This window comes from Syngnathus typhle, linkage group LG21, assembly GCF_033458585.1.
Source record: "Syngnathus typhle isolate RoL2023-S1 ecotype Sweden linkage group LG21, RoL_Styp_1.0, whole genome shotgun sequence".
Taxonomy (NCBI): domain Eukaryota; kingdom Metazoa; phylum Chordata; class Actinopteri; order Syngnathiformes; family Syngnathidae; genus Syngnathus; species Syngnathus typhle.
The window spans coordinates 5,290,993-5,310,894 of record NC_083758.1 but is presented as its reverse complement, the minus strand read 5'-3'; the positions used below and the strand labels follow the sequence as shown (position 1 = coordinate 5,310,894).

The following is a 19,902-nucleotide window of genomic DNA, read 5'->3' as shown; positions in this document are numbered from 1 at the left end:
TAAATGGATTGCAACGAGCAGACTTGGATTATTTGTGTAAAATAAGAGACTTGGATTTTTCCCAAAAGTCATATTCAAGTCTTTTATTCAATCTTTTGCTATTTACAATACCGCACACATTTGTGGTTGCAGATAAATGTGTTAACTTGCTAGAATTACCGCAACGATAAAAAAGCGTTAACAATGAGTTAAATCTATGATCTGTACGTGGAATTATCAAATAGAATCCACGTAGTTATACAATATGTGTAAATGACTAGAAAAATGTCATAGAAAATATACATAAAAACATACAGTAATTTGGCCTTTTGGTATTTAAGGGATATTTACACAACAAAAGGTTTCACTGTTATAGACTGATCGTGTCTGATTGGGGGACAAAATACTGACAAAAATTGTTCAACACTGACGACGGAATTTGGACGGAATGTCTAACTTTTTGATTTTAGACTTAACAAGTGCAAACGAGACAGTAACCTTTAGTAAAAAGACGTCGATCACAAAGCCATCATTTTGGTTTAGTCAAACAGTCGCGTTAGCAAAAAAAAAAAAAAGAGTGAATTTGGCTTCACAGAATGAAGACTTTTAAGCGTGTAAAAATTGCTCACGGCTTTTGGACACTTGGACGCTTTAACACTGATTTGTAATGATGGGCAAACGAAGCTTCAAGATGATTCATGAATCTGTTGTGTTTACTTTGACCTCTAGATGGCACCGAAGAACTGAAAGCCCGCCGACTTGCCATTTCTTAAAACCCTCAAACCAACATTGCCATCTAGAGGAGCCAAAGAATACAACAACTGGTTCATGAAGCTTCATTTTCCCACTACTACTGATTTGTTCTGTTATCGCATGTGTGTGTGAGTGTGTGTGTCATCTACATGAGTGACTCAAGGCTTTCGGCAATGTTGTTATTCCCCAGCAGTACTGATCCGTTGGTTTCTGAACTCTGGAGGGCTCGTTGGTCCTCCTGGCTGCTCACCAGACTCAGCACGGCCCGGTACAAATACTGATACTGCTCCTGTTGGGTGTGTGTGTGTGTGTGGGGGGGGTCGTCATTATTGTGGATTATTACGTGTGTGTCGGAGCACTTACTATATCATTAAACACTCCCGGCCTCATGAGGTTGGTCATCCTCGCCACCTGGTAGACGTCGACTTGTCCTTCGTCCTGAAGCTGGTTGGACAATGTGGCGAGGGCACAAAAAAGACCAGAGGTAACACCTCCCAGTCTACAAAAAAAAAAGTCAAAGAAGTGAATTAGAATCAGGAAATAAAATTAGAGTCATGTGGTACTCACGGGTCGTGTACAACTGTCGGCCCTGGTGCACGTCTGCTGTGCTCGTTCACTATGTTGATGAATTCAAAGCAATTTCGAATGGGGCTGTCAGGGTTGGGCCAGCAGGGGGCGCTGTAGAGACGCACATCTAGAGTGTAATCGTTCTAGAAAAGAAAAGTGTCCTATAAATTTGGGTCCGATTAGTGCAAATAAATGTGACCTTCAAACCTGCGTGGATTCTAACGTGACATCTTGCACAAGCACTTTGTCGTCATTAGACAGACACGCGTGGCTCTCCATTGATTGCGTCACAGTGAATCCCTCAAAGTTCATTATTTGCTCTTCACCAGGCCGATACACACACAGGTCCCGGTCCCCACTCTGCGCATAGACATGCGTGTGTGTATCAACATAAATTTGAAGATGTAAATCTTTTAAATTTTCCCCTAACCTGACAATGTGGGTCGGACAGCTGGACCACCACGCGTGTGTTGTGCTCCCAGATCATTCTCCAGAAATCCTCCACGGTGCTGCTGAGCGGTGTCTGACTCACAATGAATTCTTTATTGTGACGATGGCCCTGCGATTCAAAGCACAGCAGCTTCAGAAAAAAATTCCAATCCGTGACCGATGTCTTAACTTGAAAGCGTTTGAAGTTGTTGTACCAGAACGTAGGAGGCGTTGATGTAGCCTGAGGAGTTTCCTTCTGTGGCGGTGAGACAAACTCTTGATCGCTCCACTGGAAACACAAGACCTTTCATCGTGACTTCAGAGTATTTCGGGGTGGTTGATATGAGGACGAGACTAACCCGGCATCAGGGCTCTGGCTCGGTTCCTCATAGCGTTGCCGTCTCGCAGAGCCGTGCTATAGTCGGCGTGTTTGGCTTGCCGCTGACTGATCAACTGAAACAATCGTCGTCATGATCCGATCGAACCGAAATTAAATTTATACGATATGTACCTTGAATTGCTTGTCCATGCGTGTCCGCCCGGACGCTCCAGGTGTGAGCAGGCCGGAAACGTACGAGTGGAGATGGTCGCAGGTGACGGAGGTGTGGCGGCTCAATATGGCCTCTACTAAAACGTCGTGGATGAACACGTACTGCTCCTGGAGGCAAGACCGACAATATCATAGCAAAATAATTTCAGTTTCAATCTCACAACAAAAATTTCCATCCTATTTGCTTCGGGAATATGTAATTATTAGTTTTTTTTTTAAATGGGTTTTAGGTCAAAAAGGTTCAAATAAATAAATAATTGGAACAGCATCACATAGCTGCTAATCGTTAGCTTGTCTATGGCGTTTTGCATTGTTTGTTAGCACTAAGCTAGTTGGTTTAAATCCACTTAGATGGCGAGTATCTCAAGACAGTTCTCTCCGTTGTGTGTTTGTTTACCTCCGTTTGAACCAGGAAGTTCCTCTGAGTCCGCACATGTTTCAAGAACCCGAGAACATTCACCGTCCCTTGATCCTCGATCTGCTGCAGCATGCTATCTATGACAATATAAGTCCCCGTTCTCCCTACGCCAGCACTGTGACATACACACAAAAAATACTCGCCAGTTTAACGATGTAAACACACACGTAAATACAAACAGGATACCTGCAGTGGACCAAAACGGGTCCCATATCCTGAGTTCTGGCCTGAGAGGAAGTTCTGATGAAGGACAGGACAGGTAGAGTGTATTCTGGTACTCCCATGTCTGGCCACTGGGTGTAGTGGTAATGCTGGACTGTGTGTTCGACTTTCCTCTGCGACGCCTGGAGGATCAGAGATGTTGGTGGACTTTGAGGTTGAGAAGGATCAGGAGAACGTTACCTTATTTGCCGTTTCTCTGACGATCAATGTCCGAAGTGTGTAGTAAGCGAGGGTCTTGCTGCTCTTCAAAGTCACTTGGTATGAACCGTATTCTTCCTGACCATCTTCTGGCCAGTATTGATCGCACTTGGTCTATAAGGAACGATACGAGTGAGCAGGTGACCTAATGAGAAAAGCCGATGACGTTCTCACCCGTCCTTTCTCCTTCAGGTTGGTGATCATGACGATGATGCCGATGTTCTGCTGCCAGATCATCCTCCAGAAGTCTTCCCTGCCCGCTCGGAGAGGACCCTGGGCTGCGATGTAGGCCCGGGTACGTTCGTAACCCTGCGGACGAAAGCGTTAACTGAATCTTTTAAATATGTGCGAAATATATTTTGAAATACAAAAACCTCACGTCGACAAAGTTTGCGTTGATGTAGTCCTCGCATTTCCCGTCTTTGTCCAAACTGTTAGTTAGCTTCACTCTGCTATGGTCATCTGTGATGGAGGAATATTTTGAGATGTTACGTCATATTTTGGTGAATTAAAGTGCAGTAATCCCTCGTTTATCGCGGGGAATTGGTTCCAAAAACCACCCGCGATAAGTGAAATCACCATTTTGACTTTTAAATAGATTTTTAATTTGGAAAAATGTAGTGAAGCCGCGAGAAACGAAACGCGAAGTAGCGAGGGATCACTGCAATGCTGTATGGAGACGTACAGGCCAGAATGTTGATGTATCTGTTTTTGGCTTTGTTCTCGGGTTGGCTGGAGCTATCGGCCGTGATGCCCATGTCCACTGTGCACGCTTGCACCTCCTAGAGGACAACACACAAAAAACAATTTCTGTGTCATCTTTATTTTATTTTCATTGCCAGTGTCGTTTCCCAAAAACTTGAAAAGGCTCTTACCTCGTAGGATTCTTTCACAATCTAATGCAGGGTGGAAGTGAGGATGCGGAAAGCACAACGATGGCGGTGATGAGAGGAGAGTCGAGGGGGGGGGGGGGGGGGGGGGGAGGAGGAGGGGGGTGACACACAGGCAGACAGGGAGTCAGTGCAGGTCCAGGTACAAAGGGGGTCATATGCACACAGAGAGGTTGAGCGCAAGCCGTTATATACATCCCGACTCTGCAAATTTTCCGTTACTAAGGGGCCCAAAATCAAAATTTCGCCAATGTCCTTTCTGTGTGTTACGCTGGAAGTTCATGCTAGGAAACAGAGGGGGACTGATGCCATGCAGATGCACCCCGTTTTGACACCAATCCAAAAAGACAATATTTGTTTTTTTTTATTTGAATTGTAACGATGCTAATAGCTAGCTAAAAGCTTTTTTTCTTAACAGCATGATGTTAGCGGATATGGAAGTGTGTTATTAAAAAGCTATGACGGATGGTCTGATTCTAATTGCCCCCCCACCCCACACACACACATATTACAACACACACCTCAAACTCCTTGGAGAAGGTGTTGGTGTTGTGGAGCTCCATGACGTTCTTCACAAATTGCTTCACCGTCAACGGCTCGTGACCGTCTGGCACACAAGATTTCCGTTTGAAATCAGAACGGCGATTTTAGGAGGGAGTGATGGTTACCCGTGGCGAGCAGCAGAGGGGTGGACGGGGCCGAGATGACCTTCGGCGACGTGCCGTCGTCGGGGTAGAAGTTAGCCGACTGGAAACAGTTTCTGTCACGTGACCAAAAAAACGGTTTGTCACCGTTTGTGTGATGTCAACTTTGTGTTATTTTTATTTTTTTTACCTCCAATAGACCAGAATGCCCACCAGAAGCAACAAACACAAAATGGTGAGAGTGGAGACAACAGCCAAAGGAATGATGGTCCTCTTTTCCCGCTCCACACTCCCGACCAACCCCACGTGAGATTCGTGACTGCTGTTGCTTCCCTCTGACGTAAGAAAAGACAAACCTTTGGAACGTGAAGTTCAGAGAGGTGGTCTTGAGGTCTTACCATTAAACATGGGCTGGGTGGTATGCATGAGAACCCTGAGGAGAGAAGAGGAAGTGAAGGATTTGTAGACGGTATCGGCGAGAGTGTTGCTTCCAGTCGTCGTCTTCTCGGAGATCCAAAATGAGGTGCTTGCTTCTGGGGGTTTGTTGACGGGTGAATCGGATTCGGTGGTTCCTTGAGAGATAAAATGTCAATTGGGAGGTCCTATTAAAGCCCTTTTTTTTTTTAGGCTAACCTTGTGATGTAAAAGTAGATCCTAGCGAAGAGGCGGCCATTTTGGATGTGCTGTTGATTGGGTCTTCGTAGAAAACCTCGGCGGTTTGAATGTTCTTCACAGAGGAGTTTGACTTATTTGGATCCGTTGGGCTGAGATCTTGAGTCTGGAACGGAAAGAGATTTTCAGTTTTTGAGGAGTTTGCTGTGAGGAGTTTGGATATTACCTGACGTGGCAAGGAAGAGTCTTGAGTGATTTGTTGGCGGACGCTAGGTAGCGTGCTAGGCGCCGAAACGGGAAAGAGGAAGCCCGGTTGCTGGGTTATGCTAGTTACCCAGATTGCGCCGTTGCCGTCTAAGCCGCCGTGGGTAAATATCCGTTGCGTTCGAGTTCTTCGCCCATCTTCAATGTGGTTTTTGCTCACGTCGTCACTTTTCGGCTTTTTCTTTTTGACATCGGGGTTGAGCCGTGTTTTCTGTACGGGCGGCTCGGGAAGAGGAAATTCTGGGGTGGATTGAACGGCGACCTGGTCCGGCGGGTTCTGTGTTGTTTGGGGGTGATGTGTGGGTTGGTTTTGGTAAACTCTAGTCTGCTCTGCTGGGATCTCCTCCACCGGACTGTGATCGACTGGAGTCAAATCCAGAGGATCGGGATTCTCCGGCTTCTGCCATTTGACGTTAGGTGACATCTAAGAATGAAAATTGTATTTTAACAAATAATCATTTTGCGTTAAAGACGCTTTCTTACCTCTTTGGTGTTTTTCGAGTCATCGGGAAATGCTTCATTCTCTAGAGAGGGATTTATTTCAAAATATGAATATGTTGTTGGAAATTGAAAGATGTGATCCTGGCGTGTTCGTACCGGGATCTTCTAACGGCATGTCGACTATAATTTGGTCGCTCCATCTTCCTCGGAGGCCGTTGGTGCAAACAGCCACCACTTGAACGACGTAGCTGCTGTTGCTTAGCAGGCTGGAGATGATGGCTCCCTGCAAAAAATCCAAAATTAAAAATCCAATTGTCGACATTTGTGACATATGTGAGACGTACCACGTCCTGATCCCCGTCAGTTCTGTACTCCTGCTTTCTTTGGTTCGGACCTTGCAGTCGCTCATAGGTGACGGTGTACCAGTCGATCGTCGTGTCATAAACGACACGCGGACGCTCCCACGTCACCACGATGGTCGTTTCGTTCTGAGCGTCAGCTTGGACGTTTTCTGGCGCCGAACTGCAGGCTAGAGTTGAAGTGGAATAAATTGCGAGGGGGAGCTACTTTATATTTCAGAGTTTGAAATTTATGCAGATGGAGAGGATAGCGAATTGCTGACCTTGGAGGTCGGTCAGCACTTTGCCTTTTAACCCCCCACCTCCATATTTTTCAAAGCCTTGAAAATGGCATCCGTCGTGACTTACTAGGCGTGGGCACGTCCTCAACTCCCGTGTACGAGGCAAACACCTGTCCCATGAACTGCTGTTGTTCTCTGAAGTTATTTTGCAGGTAATCGGTTAGCATCACGTAGCCCGCCTGCTCCACCGTCATCACCTCGCAGAACGCTTCCAACTACATGGGGGGGGGGGTGCACAAAACCAAATACCGTATTTTCCGCACTATAAGGCGCACCCGATTATAAGGCGCACTGTCGGCTTTTGGGAAAACTGGAGGTTTTTAGGTGCGCCTTATAGTGCGGAAAATACGGTATGTCTCTTGTTTTGATGCCAAAGTAAACACTACGTGTAAGAGGATTGCGTTAGTGCCAGCCGGATGGGCGAGCGTTGTTCTATTTTTAGTAAGTGCCTATGTGCCCGTGTCACACCTTGTCACTCTCATTTCCATCATGCAAATGCACGCTAACACATGGCCGGAAACAAACGACCGGCGCGGCGACTCACCTGCGTTTCCGATATTTCCGCCGGGTGTTTGAAGACGACCCACTCGACCGTTTCCGAGCAAGGAGGGGAAGTCAGCGAGCCGTTGTAGATGTAATATTTGGCGGTGTTGTTTGGAAGCAAGGATTGAAGGGTCAAGGCTTCCATTGAGCCGCTCTTACCTGCACACAAAAACAGTCAGAATAGGAAGCACGTAAAATATTTTTGAAGGGGACTCACCAAATCGACTAACAGTGTTGACAGCGTCGATGACGGGATTGAGGTTTACGTTGTCGTCCAAGCTGATCTGCAGACAGGGACTTCTTCAGTAAATTATTACTTCAGGACTGATTTGTTGACTTACCTCAAAGAGCACAGCTAATGCCGCAATCCTTCCACCCTCCCTGATGGCCTCTTCCAAACTTCGGAAAGCATTCGGATCGTAAGCGTAGATTTGCATCTGGGGAAATAAAAAAATCAGCGGGTTAGCCCGAAGCTAGCACAAGTGTAAATATTTTAGTTTGTTTTGAAATACCTCAAGAGGGTATTTCATCCCATTGAGGCTGTGCTCGGATCCATCGGAAGTCGCATTACAGCGCCCCCAGTGGAAGGTGACGGTACTCACGCGGAACCTGGAGCTCAACCCGCCTCCGCTTGTATAAAAATCGCCATCCACATTAATAGCCACTAAAAAAAAACACACATTTCCAACAAAGACTAATCAATTCCAAGTAGCTCCTCAAGGACATAACAGGATATGAAATGGAGTTAACAGTACAGCTCATCCATTATTCCTCATCACCTCTTAGTGGCTCTGCATGGCTACCTGCCCTGATATCTAATTTCCTCTTTGGCCTTTAAGAGATGGAGAGATTCATTTGAATGTATAGATAAGCGACTAATGAGATTGCTCCGACGGGATTGGTGTGTTTATTAGGCGAGACATCGGTCGTTATACTCCCGTCGTTTCGGTTTTTGCTATTTCTCGTCTATACATTCTCCCCTCCGGCTTTTTATTGACTCTTTTCTTATGCTCGGCTTCATCTCTGCCTCTTGACATTGATCTGGCTGTGAAGTGTTGTGCCTCTGGCTGCCTCCCCATCAATGACTTTCTTTATTTATTTTTAAAATCAGCAACTGAAGAAGATCATCAAACCTGTTTTGCCGTTGTTGTGGATGGTGGTGGATTCCGCCATGAGTCTGTCCCAACCCTCCAGTCGAAGGTTCTGGTATTGAAGTCGGACTTGGGTGAAGGTCTCGTCGATGTCCACGGGCGATTGTCTGGCGCTGTTACACGTCGGGTACTTCTTACCCCAGTTGCGCTGGTTCAGGGTACCTGTTTAGCATGTGATGTTAATCCGAGCAAACTGATCAACACATTTCATATTTCAACCACAAAAACCAAATCCACCAGATTTGAAATCTAAAGAACTGCTGTCAGACTAATAGAAGTGTGGGAGGTAAAGTAACATCTCGAGAAGCTTGCATCAGAACCGCAACGGGGAATACGGAGCTCGTTAGCATAAATCCACAGTTAGCAATGACAACTTTTGATGAGACCAATCCCCTTCCATGCATTTCAAGTGGACCTTCCGGTGCTCCTCCTCATCTTTTCTGCTCACTCTGCCGTATTAAGCGAAGAAATAAAGAGGATGAGGCTCCGTGAAGCATAAAGGAAAGCAATGAGCGGGAAAAACTGTGGCGGAGGACGAAGTGGAGTGCAATCCCTGTGAAATTGAAGTCTGACGAAAACACACGCAAACCGAAATGACCTTTGAGACACAAGCTCTACAATTCAGAATTGCTTTCACGAAAATAGTTACCATTTTGATGAACCACCGCCATTCGATGCTATTCATGAGCATGTCTATGGAGTTTTGCATTGTTATTAGCGTGAAGCTAAATGGACATTCTTAACGCAAATCTAAAGAAAACGACAGTAATCCCTCTCGGATAATTGGTTCCAAAAACCACCCGCGATAAGTGAAATCCGTGAAGTACGATCACCAACAAGAAGTACTGGGCAGGCTAACGACTTAGCGGAAACATGCTAATTCCCGAACACGTGAAAACAGACTTCTAAAGGAATTTAAACGAACATTTGGAGCAATACTACATTGTCCTAAAGGTTAGACACGTCTCCTCAATTTAGAAGTTTTATTTTGTATTTTATTCTGTAATATGTTATTCTCTCTGAATCATATTTAGCTCAACTAGGAGTGATACTAGTGGTACTTTTATGTTGTTTATTTGGTTTCCTGAATGCCCAAAGAAGCGTTTTCATGCTTAATGATAGACAATGACATATTGAAATGCACTTTCTCGCCTTCTGCTTAAAGCAATTAAGCTCCCTTAGAAGGCAGACTCGGTAAAAAAAAGAAGTGCTAATTTCACCCTCTGTGAATAGGTTCTGCCCTGCTGAGCCAGAGAGCCATTCAAAAATACATGTAAGATTATGAAGTTGAATAATGTAAGGCTTAAGTTTTTCAGAGGGGGGAGACTGTCTGCTTCTGTTTGCCTCAGCGCTAGCAAAAAATAGCCGAAAATGTATCAAATATTAAAAGCCGGATCGTCGCTGTTGAAGCTGGTTAACCCGCCGCTAAAATGTTTTGAATATGAATTATAGAATCACAGGGGAAAAAAAAGATCACAGGGAGTTTAGCCTCGTTTCACGTTTGCCGGTTTCCTCTTTTGAATCGCCTTTCATTTAAATAATTTGGCATGTAGCTTCAGTTCTGATTAAAATAGAATTTGATTATGATTATTAGACAGAATCGAATTTTGAAAATTAGCATGGAACATTTTTCTTTCATTATTCAAATAAATACATTCATGAGAGACGTTTGGGAGCAGAAAAAAATAAGTTGTATTTTTAGCTTGCTAGCAAAAGAGCTTCGCTAGCACGTCTTCACCGCGCCTATTGTAGTATTTCTTTGTCTGCTATTTCCTCATGTAAATAAATTCAAGTGCCTCTTCTCGGGCGAGACATTCACATTGTTTGACATAAAAGATTGAGCCTAAAGCTGACAAGATGAAAGTGGCACACCCACGCAGACGGCAAGCCATAGCAAGTGTTTCTTCTCCGCTTCGTCTAGACATAAAAACATGTCAAACTCCCAAGATGGCAAAAAAAAAAAAAAGAAGAACACGACACGATCAGGCAGTGGATTGCCTGTATGAATTTTAGTATGGTTCATTAAGCTAACTCTATTAGCTACTAGCTAAACCGCTAGTACCGCTTTGAGTACGAGTTGTCAAATTTTCATCTTTAATTCACAGTCTGATTCAATCCGTTTTTTTTCTGTTACTTCATTAGTAATTCAGTTTCCTTAATTTAACGGGTGACTAATATTAAACCGAAGTGAAGCCGCAGTCATTCCATTTCATTTTGTATAAATAAAAGCTGCATGAGGAGACAAGGAAGTGGCCCGTGTACATGCACACCTCCTCATCATTAACCCATGTCTGAAACAAAGCTCCAGGAGCAGCCTCACCAGAATATTTAACAACTGGAGCAGAAGAAAGGCCCAGCCTCAAGAATTTGGCGAGTGGGCGAGCGGTCGGGAGCTGCGAACGTGTGCGTGCAGGAAAACACGGAGCGAGCCGCCAAAACAGCTGGCGGGCTTTTTTCGGTTCAAATATTCAAGGTGGGATCTACGATCACCAAAACAGGAAAGCCCTTAAAATGATGACAGAAGGAAACAACATTGACCTTTGACTTTGAGTGTGTGTGGCTTTAAAGAAGAAGGCCAAGCAGATGGATTTACGCCGGCACGATAAAAGAGCATCATTGCCGAAACCGGAGCAGATTTCAAACAGTTTTGGCAGCTTGTATTTAGACACAAATTAACAGAGCAAAGTGGAGCACTGGAAGCTCCAGCTGCGAACGCTGGTCTGAGGTCAGTACATCACATCGCATCAATAGTCATACCAGGGAAAAACTGTTTTCACTACGTTAAGCAGATCTGACCCAAATTGGCTTGCATCCTTGCAAATACTTTTGTGGGGGCAACGCGCAGAGGCGGAATCAATACAAAATTATTTTGGGAGGATTTTAGAATGGAGAAAATGCCTTGCTGTGGATAATCAGTGCATACTTGCATGCAAACAGATGGGACCCCCGGGGGGGTGGTCCTCCAGGCAGAAGGATCCCAGGGCCACCAGGGACCATCATGATGAAGGAAGTTTGTTCAAAAACTCATGGCTTCCCGGAAATTCCAATTAAGTTGAATCTAAGGAATGCTAATATATTATTGCAGCTAAGACTCTCAATAACGACCCAGACTAAACGATTGTATGACTTTCCAAAAAGACATTTACTCTCCGCCGTCCTTTTCCACATATTTCCTTTCATTTATTCGTGAAGCTCTCTCCCAACCATTCCAAAAAAAGAAGCTGCCTCACAATGAAGTGCGCTTCTTTCACATGTTAATGGTTTTACTCACGGCTCAGTGAACAGAACAGGGCGAGGGAACAGAGCTGCTCAGAAAGACCCGATTGTGACCAGAACACACACACACACTCTCTCATGCATATGGCAAGAGTGTCTCTGGTTACAGTGAAGCAACACAAATTGGCACCAGCTCGCCTTTCCTGTGTGATGATGAGCATCAGAGACGAGTGTAGCGTGATAAACAATCAAGAAAGGAAAAATAAGAACGTAAGTAAAGAAGAGGAGGCACTCTTTGACAAATGGAGAGAGACTGCCAACGAGAATCGTGTTTTTCGGACAAGTTGGACATATTTTCTGCACTGGGTTGTCCTTGTAGTTATTTCCAATGATGAAATTTAACTGATAAATATGAAAGTGGATGATGAAAAAATATATATATATCGCTGGAAATCCACGAGAGGTTAATATGATTAATAGCCCTCCATTAGCCCAGTGATGACCCCTTCGGACCCGGATGGCCTTTCCCAGTAAGAGGCTATAATCTCCTCTCCGACTATTATTCGTCTGCCTCTGACCACTCTTGTTTCTGGCTAGCTTAAGCGCAGCAGGGGTTCCATGCTGAGTTAGTCATGTGAGCATATGGCCCGAGGCAGATCAAGGCTCTCTTATGGGAGATGTCGACTGATACGGTAATTCCAACAGATCAACTGATCTGAGACTGACATACGCTGGGCTTGTCAGTGTGTTGGTTTTTTTTCCGCAACGTTGGCACGGATCATCCTTAAGTTTGTTCATTTGCTTGTCAGGAACAGGGCGAGCTAGTTCTGACGTTTCCAATGTTCCAATATCATTACGGTTTATTTTAACATTCATATTTAGATGTTAGCATTAGCCAAAGTCATAACACAGATGCTTGGCTAGCAAGGTTTTACGCTTCAACTCTTGTGTAGCTAGCTGAAGCTAGCATAATAGTGCTAAATTGATCAAATAAAAGTGATACTCTCTACACAATATAAATATAATAATTGATCATTTTTAATCATATTTATTTTATATTATAATTTTTAAAATAGATTATATTGTGCCTAATAATATGGTGCGCCTAATAGTCCGTCAAATATTGCAAGTGGTACATACCTGTGTACGACCAGTCAATATCTTCTGGGAATTTCTTCAAGTTGCGGACCAACGGTTCCACCATGGCGACTGCGGAGGAAACAAATACGACAATTGGTTTCCAAATACATATTGTGGAAAAGCTTGAGCTACATTTTGAATTCAGTTGTCACACACTGTGATGCATCCGCGAAAATACTCGGGGCCATTTAATTATGTCATTGAAGGGTAGAGCATGAAGAAGTAAGCAAATTAGATGAGTCATGGCATGAAAACAACTAAAGGGGAAAGGAAAAGTCACCGTGATGAGAATAGCAAAAAATAAGATTACAGATTGCGCAGAACATGAATAAATCAAAAACAAGGTGAATAAAACATTGTTGTTTTCTTCCTTTTCCAACCTCCAAACACTCAGCAGAGTCAAATTTAGGTCAAAGGCAACTACTGTCATATCCACAACATGAATTCAGCATAATCCTGTTGTTTACCACAACAGCCTGAAAAAAAGATAAACATTGAACACAAACTCTTCACTTTGTAGCTTGTTTTAATATCTAACAATATATGCGCATTGCATATAGAGGCATTACATATTAGGGCTTAAAATTACGACTCCATTAGAGGTTAAAATAAAACAACAGGTAATAATTGGCCTCGATAGTGTGTGTGTGCAGCAAAGAATACATTACATGAAACGCGGCTGTGGGATGTTAATGAGGCAATTAGCGATGCTACAGGCCTGCGGCGGCGACTTCTTTTCTTCTCCCTTTTTATTATGCCCTCATTCACTTACCTCGCAGTTATTCCTACTCGACAAAGTCTGAATTTGATGGTTTAGAGTTTGGAAACACATAAAATCGGAGTTTTTTACTACTAAATCAAAACACTAAAGATCCTAGTATTGATCCCTGCGGGACACCACATTTAACAATATTAAGCTTATCACGGGTGAGATCATTTTTTTAAAAAATGTCGGCAAATCTGAAGTGGACTACAATCTACAAACATGTTATGTTGAAAACTAATTTGTATAAAAGCACAAATGAGCCGAATCAGTCCGCTTTCCTCTAATTACAACGTGGTCGAAAATCCGTCTGGATTCCCGTGAGCTCAAGCTGAGCGAAGATGCCGCAAGCAGGATTGTTGATCATTTTGGGATCACAGAGCCTGTCTCAGCAGAAATGGAACGAGCAGAAGAGCGCTGGATTAGCCGACTCCCGCGAGCTGATTTAGACCAAAATCCTTCCAATGAAGGGAATTGTCCGTCGGCCTCCTCTATAACTGATCCAGACTTGTCCCATTAAAGAAAACCCCCAAATACCAAGTCATCCTATTTAGCCTTATTTAAACATTGACAAAAATACAGAACTGGAAAACAGATCACAGCTAATTGTACCTTGGCAGAAATGTAATTAAATGTTTGATGAGTAGCGACAATTCTCATCTCTTGAGACCAACTTTGAACAGCCACGAAAGTTACTGATGCGACTTTTTAAATTAAATTCCACAGATTGGTAACAAAACACTTTTTTCCGATTCATTTGCCGACATTTTACTCTTCATCGTTCTCACACTCAAGTCCAGCAACAGAAGGAAGCAGTTAATAGGATCAGACGTTATGTTAAATGGAGGACAGTGGAGCTTTAAACAAACCGTACATTGTTCCGCCAGGACTGGGCGGTATTAAAAGCTGCAATTTAAAACCCAAGAAGACAAGCTTATCACTGGGATCTGTGTGTGAGTGTGTGTGTGGTGACCGTGAGAGTTTGGGGGCCCTGTTGGACAGCTGTACATGTCCGAAAAGGGAGTGAAATGTAACACCCTGTTATAAACGGACATATGGGGTACAACATGTTGTTTTTTTAACGTTTTAAATATGCTTTCTAAAGATGAAGAAAAATCAATGTTGCACTCTCTTGGTGCATTGTGAACTACAGCGGGATTAATAAAAGGCAGTGGGGGAGTTTAAAATAAATACTCTGACACCACGCATGATGAAAGCTTTTTTTTTTTTTTTTTTTCCGTAATTATGTCGAGTTGAAGCGCCTTGAGGGTTGCTTTTAAAGTTCAGCCTTTTCTTCATGCTGAGGATATTAAAAAAAAAAAAAAAAAAGCTGCTCTTGACAAAGACAACATTGGCGGTGCACAGAAATGTTTAATAAATCCACAGGTGGATGTTGTTTTGATAGCGTTTTGGGTTTTAATTCTTTAGATTCGTGGCCAAATAGGACAACTACTAGACTCGATTTCTCACAAGACAACCCCCCCACAAAAAATATTCTGCAGAAAAACCTAAAATATTCATATTTCCAAGTATATTTCAAGGGAGGCCAGTACCCTAGCTGCCCCCCCCTAGCTCCACCAATGTATTGAGATATAGCCCCATCGTAATTAATCAGCGGGTGTGCACAATTATGCAACCAGTGGCTTTTAAAAATTCATTGTGCAGGTCACATTAAAGTTGGAAAAATGTCAATTATAAAAAGGAAAATGGCATTCAAACAGGGGTGTGTAGACTTTTTTTTCCCCTCTTCCAGTTTGCTATTTCCCACTGATTATGTTTATGCATAACATCTACAAATCCTTGGGCTGATGACATTTGCATAAAAAAAAACAATCAAAACTTCAGTTAGCTGAATATCATTATTATGATGAGACTCGGGCACAGTAGGATAATAAAAAGCAGAGAAAATCTTCTGTCAGTAGCCTCAAAAGCTCAACAAAAATGCAATTACAAGCTTTCACCTCCGGCTGGTGTTGAGTTCAGGTGTAAAAGGATGAATAAGCTTTCCTTCTTGCATCCTACCCTGCAGCTAAGATTTTTTTTTTTATCGCTTGTGAGCGCGAGAGGTGAAACTATCTAATTCGGAGCTTGCGGCGAAGAATCAAACCACGCGAGCGGGACGAGTAATATCTGGAAACGAATTGTAAATGACCTCTGCAAATATGTTCGGATGCCGGGGAACATATATGTGCATGCGGGCGGCGTGTTCTAATTCACCTCACTAATCTGCCTGCCTCGTCTGAGCAGTGAGATGCACCAATCCCATCTGCTTGGCCCAAAGTGGGGAAAATACAGCGAGCGCGTGCGTGATTAGTAATCCTGCATCCGTCCTTGCATTCTAATACCGCCATAAAAAAGAAAAAAAAAAAAATGATGGGGAAGTTGTTACAAACATTGAAAGCATTTTATGTCTTCCAGTGGAAAATATTCATTGAGGAATCATGTTGTCCATCAAGTCGGAATGAATGGCGTTTCCATGACAACCAAAAAGGCCAGCATGCCGCGTGGAACACCCTGACTTCCTGTCAGCTTCCTGATCCGACTCTCGCCATCGCCATGGAGACGTAACAATCTCCCCTCCTCGCCGTCTTTCAGCCTCGGGTCATCTAAGCCCCCCCTCCTCCTCCTCTCTCGTTCCTCATTTGTTGCTAGCCCCAAAAAACCAAAATAGAGCACAGCTTCCAGAAGCTTAGCCTCGATTTAAAAAAAAAAAAAAACTGGATTGCGACACTCTCTTGCGTTCATTTCTGGGATGGTGGAATGCTTTTTAAAAGTGGATGTTTACCCCTTGCTGTTCACTTGTGAAGGGCCACCACCCGGTTGAGGGCACTTGAGAACTCGGAGCAGGGCCAAAGGGGGAGGGAACTGGAAAAAGGCCAGACTGTCATTCTCTGAGCTTCTACTCATGGATTACTATCGGAATGCGAGTATGTTTTAAGAGTGGGGAGGGGCGTTCATCAACTCGCATTTGGTCACAGTTGCCAAATGAGCCTCGCTACCAAACATCACATTTCATTCAATTGATTGGCTTTGGGATGGACTTCACTTTTGACAACATTAACAATGACGCCGTCTGGTTCCCACAGAACTTGGAAGAGAGAAGTCAAATGTAACACGAGCTCGCCAAATGAATCGGCGTTGGCAAATTAAAACTCAAACTGCACGTTTGCATCCAATTTGAGTGAGAAAATTAGTACTGCGATAGGCCAATGTTGCGCAACCGACTTTGTCGCTGGCTGTTAGCGAAGCATCAATATAAAAGTAGAGAAATATACTTTGAATAAGAAAATTGGTAAATGGATTAAAGACATTTAGGAATAAAATGGGATGGTGAAAGTAGGGAAGGCAAAATATCCCAGCAGAACCTAAATGAATTATTTACTGGAACATCTGTGGTTTGTCTCGGTGGAAAAAAAAAAAGCAACTCATCATCTGAAAGCAACACCCTGTCTACTAGTTAATCAATACTCAAATCGATAATCTGCGAGTTAACTGACACAATCCGATGTCATGTAAATAAATGACACACATTTCATCCAAATAATAATTCATGTCATCGGCACGCTCGATATATTATTCATGCTTACACTTAGTGAGTGTGCCAGTTCTTTTTTTTAAGGCAATTACGATTAGGCATCCCATAATGCTGCCGGATGCCTCGCACAGTCCGAGGGAAGCGGGCCAGATGGTATCTCACAAGGACAACATATGATCAGATTAGCATGCGGTGCACAACACGGTGGCATGTTCTCGTAGACTCGATTAGATATTTGTTTTGATCTCATTTGGATAATCGGGAGGTACACGCACATAGTTGCGGGCAGAGCTGCGAAATGATCGATTTCGTGAGAGTCCATCACACCAATTGTCACGCACTGGCGAGCCATCAATAGCCCGTTCAGTGAGGGTGAGACGGCAAATTCCGAAAACGGATTGGTTTGGAGTAAAAAAAATCTGGAAATATATTTTCACTTTACAGGGATTTTCAAAGTTAAATACAACTGAGCTGTGATTCTTCAGCGCGCCACTAGAGGGAGTCTGCGCACCGACGTCGTCTTCAATCACAATAAAAATGCCTTTAACTCAGATTAATTTGTCATTTGACACCACAAGTGATGAAAAGTTGATTTAGCAACACACTCCACTGAACAAGGCTTTGTCATCCAACATCAGTGACCTTCGACTCCTAACAAATGCCGGACAACAACAAAAGTCCCCGAAGGCGAGACAGACTGTGTTTGGAGCTCAAGGGACAAATAAGGTCACAACATTTGAACATGTGCGTGCTTGCGCTATGTGTAATAGAAGAAACTGTTTTAGAGCGCTGACTTGGCATACTAGGAGACAGATGGTTGGACAACACTGTGGTCATGTCGCTGCAGGGAACAGTCACTATCTACAACCCCAACAAGAAAACTAGCATATTTATAAACAATGTATATTATTAATGTTGAGTTTTTACTGCTTTTACATTGGCGTAGCTAGAGAGGGGGGCTGTGAGGGCACTGCCCCCCCACCGAAATATGCCAAATAATTAGCAATGTAATTTCAGATTTTTTTTCTTGACATTTTTTCCACATCCCCCATAGGGAACATATAATAAAGCAACATTTTTGGAAGAATTTGGGGAATTTGTAAAAACGTAGAGAATTACAGGTTAATCAAAGTAACCCCAGATAATAATAATAATAATAATAATAATAAGAATAACAATAAGAATAACAATAACAATAACAATAAGAATAACAATAACAATAACAATAACAATAACAATAACAATAACAATAACAATAAGAATAAGAATAAGAATAAGAATAAGAATAAGAATAAGAATAAGAATAAGAATAAGAATAAGAATAAGAATAAGAATAAGAATAAGAATAATAAGAATAAGAATAAGAATAAGAATAAGAAATTGTATTTATGCCTTCTAAGGGTTTGGAACAATAACAACAAGAATGAAATGAGAACAACCTAATTGGACGCTAAATTCAGTGTGTTAAGTGAACGCTTCCATTTCCAGACGGATAGCAAATTAAGAAAAAATAATGCTGTGAATCAGTTCCGCGCTTTGCACGCTAAACACGCGCATGAAAAATAGTTGGTGGTGCTCGAAGCGCACGAATGTAGCACACATATGCACCGCAGCATCTTCAACATGTGTGTCTGCAGCCGATTACAAAACACACCACGCAATGTTATTGGAGATGCTTTGCCATTAAAAAAAAAAAAAGTTTCATGCATTTCTACACAAATGCGCATTATTATCATCGTAATTATTGACAGGAGTGTCCGGTCGGATTTTCTTACCCACAAGGCTGAGGAGCAAAAGCCGGGAGAGTACTTGGTGGACCCAGATTGTCTCCATGGTCCCCCCCGCGAGAAAAATGACACGCGAATTGGGGAAAAAACGTGCGTAAAAGATGCGCTAGCAGGTCATCGCGCCGGTGTGCGTTGACGCCGCTAATCGACGCTCGGGTTCGGCGCGGTTCGTTTCGGGTCTGCGCTGTCTGTCTGGCTCGCTCGGCTGGCCGACTGAATGTGGACGCAAACGGGGATGAAGTGAGCGCCACCCACCCGCCTTAATGAAAATGAATGAGGGGCGTCTTGGTGATCTGACTCCAGGGATTTGGATGTGTGTGTGTGCGTGTACTTGACATCCAATCAGTGCCTTTCATCTCTGAAAGCACGCGGAGCTCCTGTTGCATAAACTGCACGTCTATCATGAAATTAATTGCGGGACATTAAATTAGATAAGGCTTCCGATTTTTTTTTTTTTTTATCACGGTGTTAATTATTGTTGTTGCAGAATTGCCTCCAGGGGCGCTTCTAGTAAGAAAGGCACTTTGTGCAAAGCCCCCCCCCCCCCCCCCCCCGACACCCCACCTAACATCATTTTTAGCATCTTGCCTCCACAAGGGGGCGCAAACTTCCCATTCAAACCTCACGCAGTTACATGTTATGAAAACAGGAACCGACAAATACTGTATTCAATTTAAATTCTATACTCAAACATTAAAGTCATAATAGATTTTTTTTTTTTTTGCAGGATCTAACGTTGTCATGGTTGCCATATCTACAGATGACTGAATTTCCCGCTAAGCGCTAAAAAAAGAAGTCTCTTTGGAGGACTTTTCATAAAAGGGTGCGTTCAAGGAACTTGGAATCATGGAGACCCCGCTGATCACAGTATGCCTTGATGAATAATTTGCCAAAAAAGAAAGGCTGGGGTCCATCGAACTGGAGCAGCCCCGCGCAGCGGAACACGACAAAACTCTCCCGCAGCGGAAATAAAGTGTGTGTTGATGTAAAAGGATTAGGCAAAGGTTGGACAACAACATTGGCCTGAAGGACCCGAGTGAACAGCACCGAGGGTGTGCGCTGGGAAAAAGAACGAGCCGGGAACCGGGTTCACATGCAACAGGCAGCTTTTAAGCGATTGTGTGCGAGAATGCGAGAGACGGCCTTGAGCCTTGCTAGAA

The 19,902-nt window shown here is 43.4% G+C and overlaps 1 protein-coding gene across 2 annotated transcripts; it reads right to left on the bottom strand.

The window, feature by feature from the left end:
• Positions 1-68: 68 nt before the first annotated feature.
• ptprz1b (protein tyrosine phosphatase receptor type Z1b) lies at positions 69-18,988 on the bottom strand. Of its 2 annotated transcripts, XM_061269201.1 has the most exons (32): positions 18,731-18,988; positions 12,658-12,726; positions 8,284-8,463; positions 7,663-7,814; positions 7,492-7,587; positions 7,368-7,434; positions 7,152-7,309; positions 6,675-6,822; positions 6,312-6,496; positions 6,124-6,250; positions 6,010-6,050; positions 5,489-5,950; positions 5,284-5,428; positions 5,049-5,222; positions 4,841-4,985; positions 4,675-4,766; positions 4,528-4,613; positions 3,992-4,012; positions 3,802-3,898; positions 3,496-3,578; positions 3,291-3,425; positions 3,099-3,230; positions 2,883-3,040; positions 2,676-2,811; positions 2,240-2,386; positions 2,088-2,181; positions 1,944-2,017; positions 1,730-1,858; positions 1,507-1,659; positions 1,300-1,442; positions 1,096-1,231; positions 69-1,021 (listed from the first exon to the last, which is right to left on the bottom strand). In XM_061269201.1, the coding sequence occupies exons 1-32, from the start codon at positions 18,786-18,788 to the stop codon at positions 878-880; spliced, it is 4,167 nt and encodes a 1,388-aa protein (XP_061125185.1). In that variant the 5' UTR covers positions 18,789-18,988; the 3' UTR covers positions 69-877. The 2 variants fall into 2 exon arrangements, with proteins under 2 accessions (XP_061125185.1, XP_061125186.1); XM_061269202.1 differs by lacking the exon at positions 3,992-4,012.
• Positions 18,989-19,902: the final 914 nt, after the last annotated feature.

Bases quoted from the DNA above. Each gene is read 5' to 3' on its own strand.
- ptprz1b (XM_061269201.1), bottom strand. From the start codon at position 18,788: ATGGAGACAATCTGGGTCCACCAAGTACTCTCCCGGCTTTTGCTCCTC. The intron at 5,223-5,283 runs GTTAGCCTAAAA...TTATCTCTCAAG, and splicing joins ATCTACTTTTACATCACAAG to GAACCACCGAATCCGATTCA. The intron at 1,443-1,506 runs GTTTGAAGGTCA...TTTCTTTTCTAG, and splicing joins TCACGTTAGAATCCACGCAG to AACGATTACACTCTAGATGT.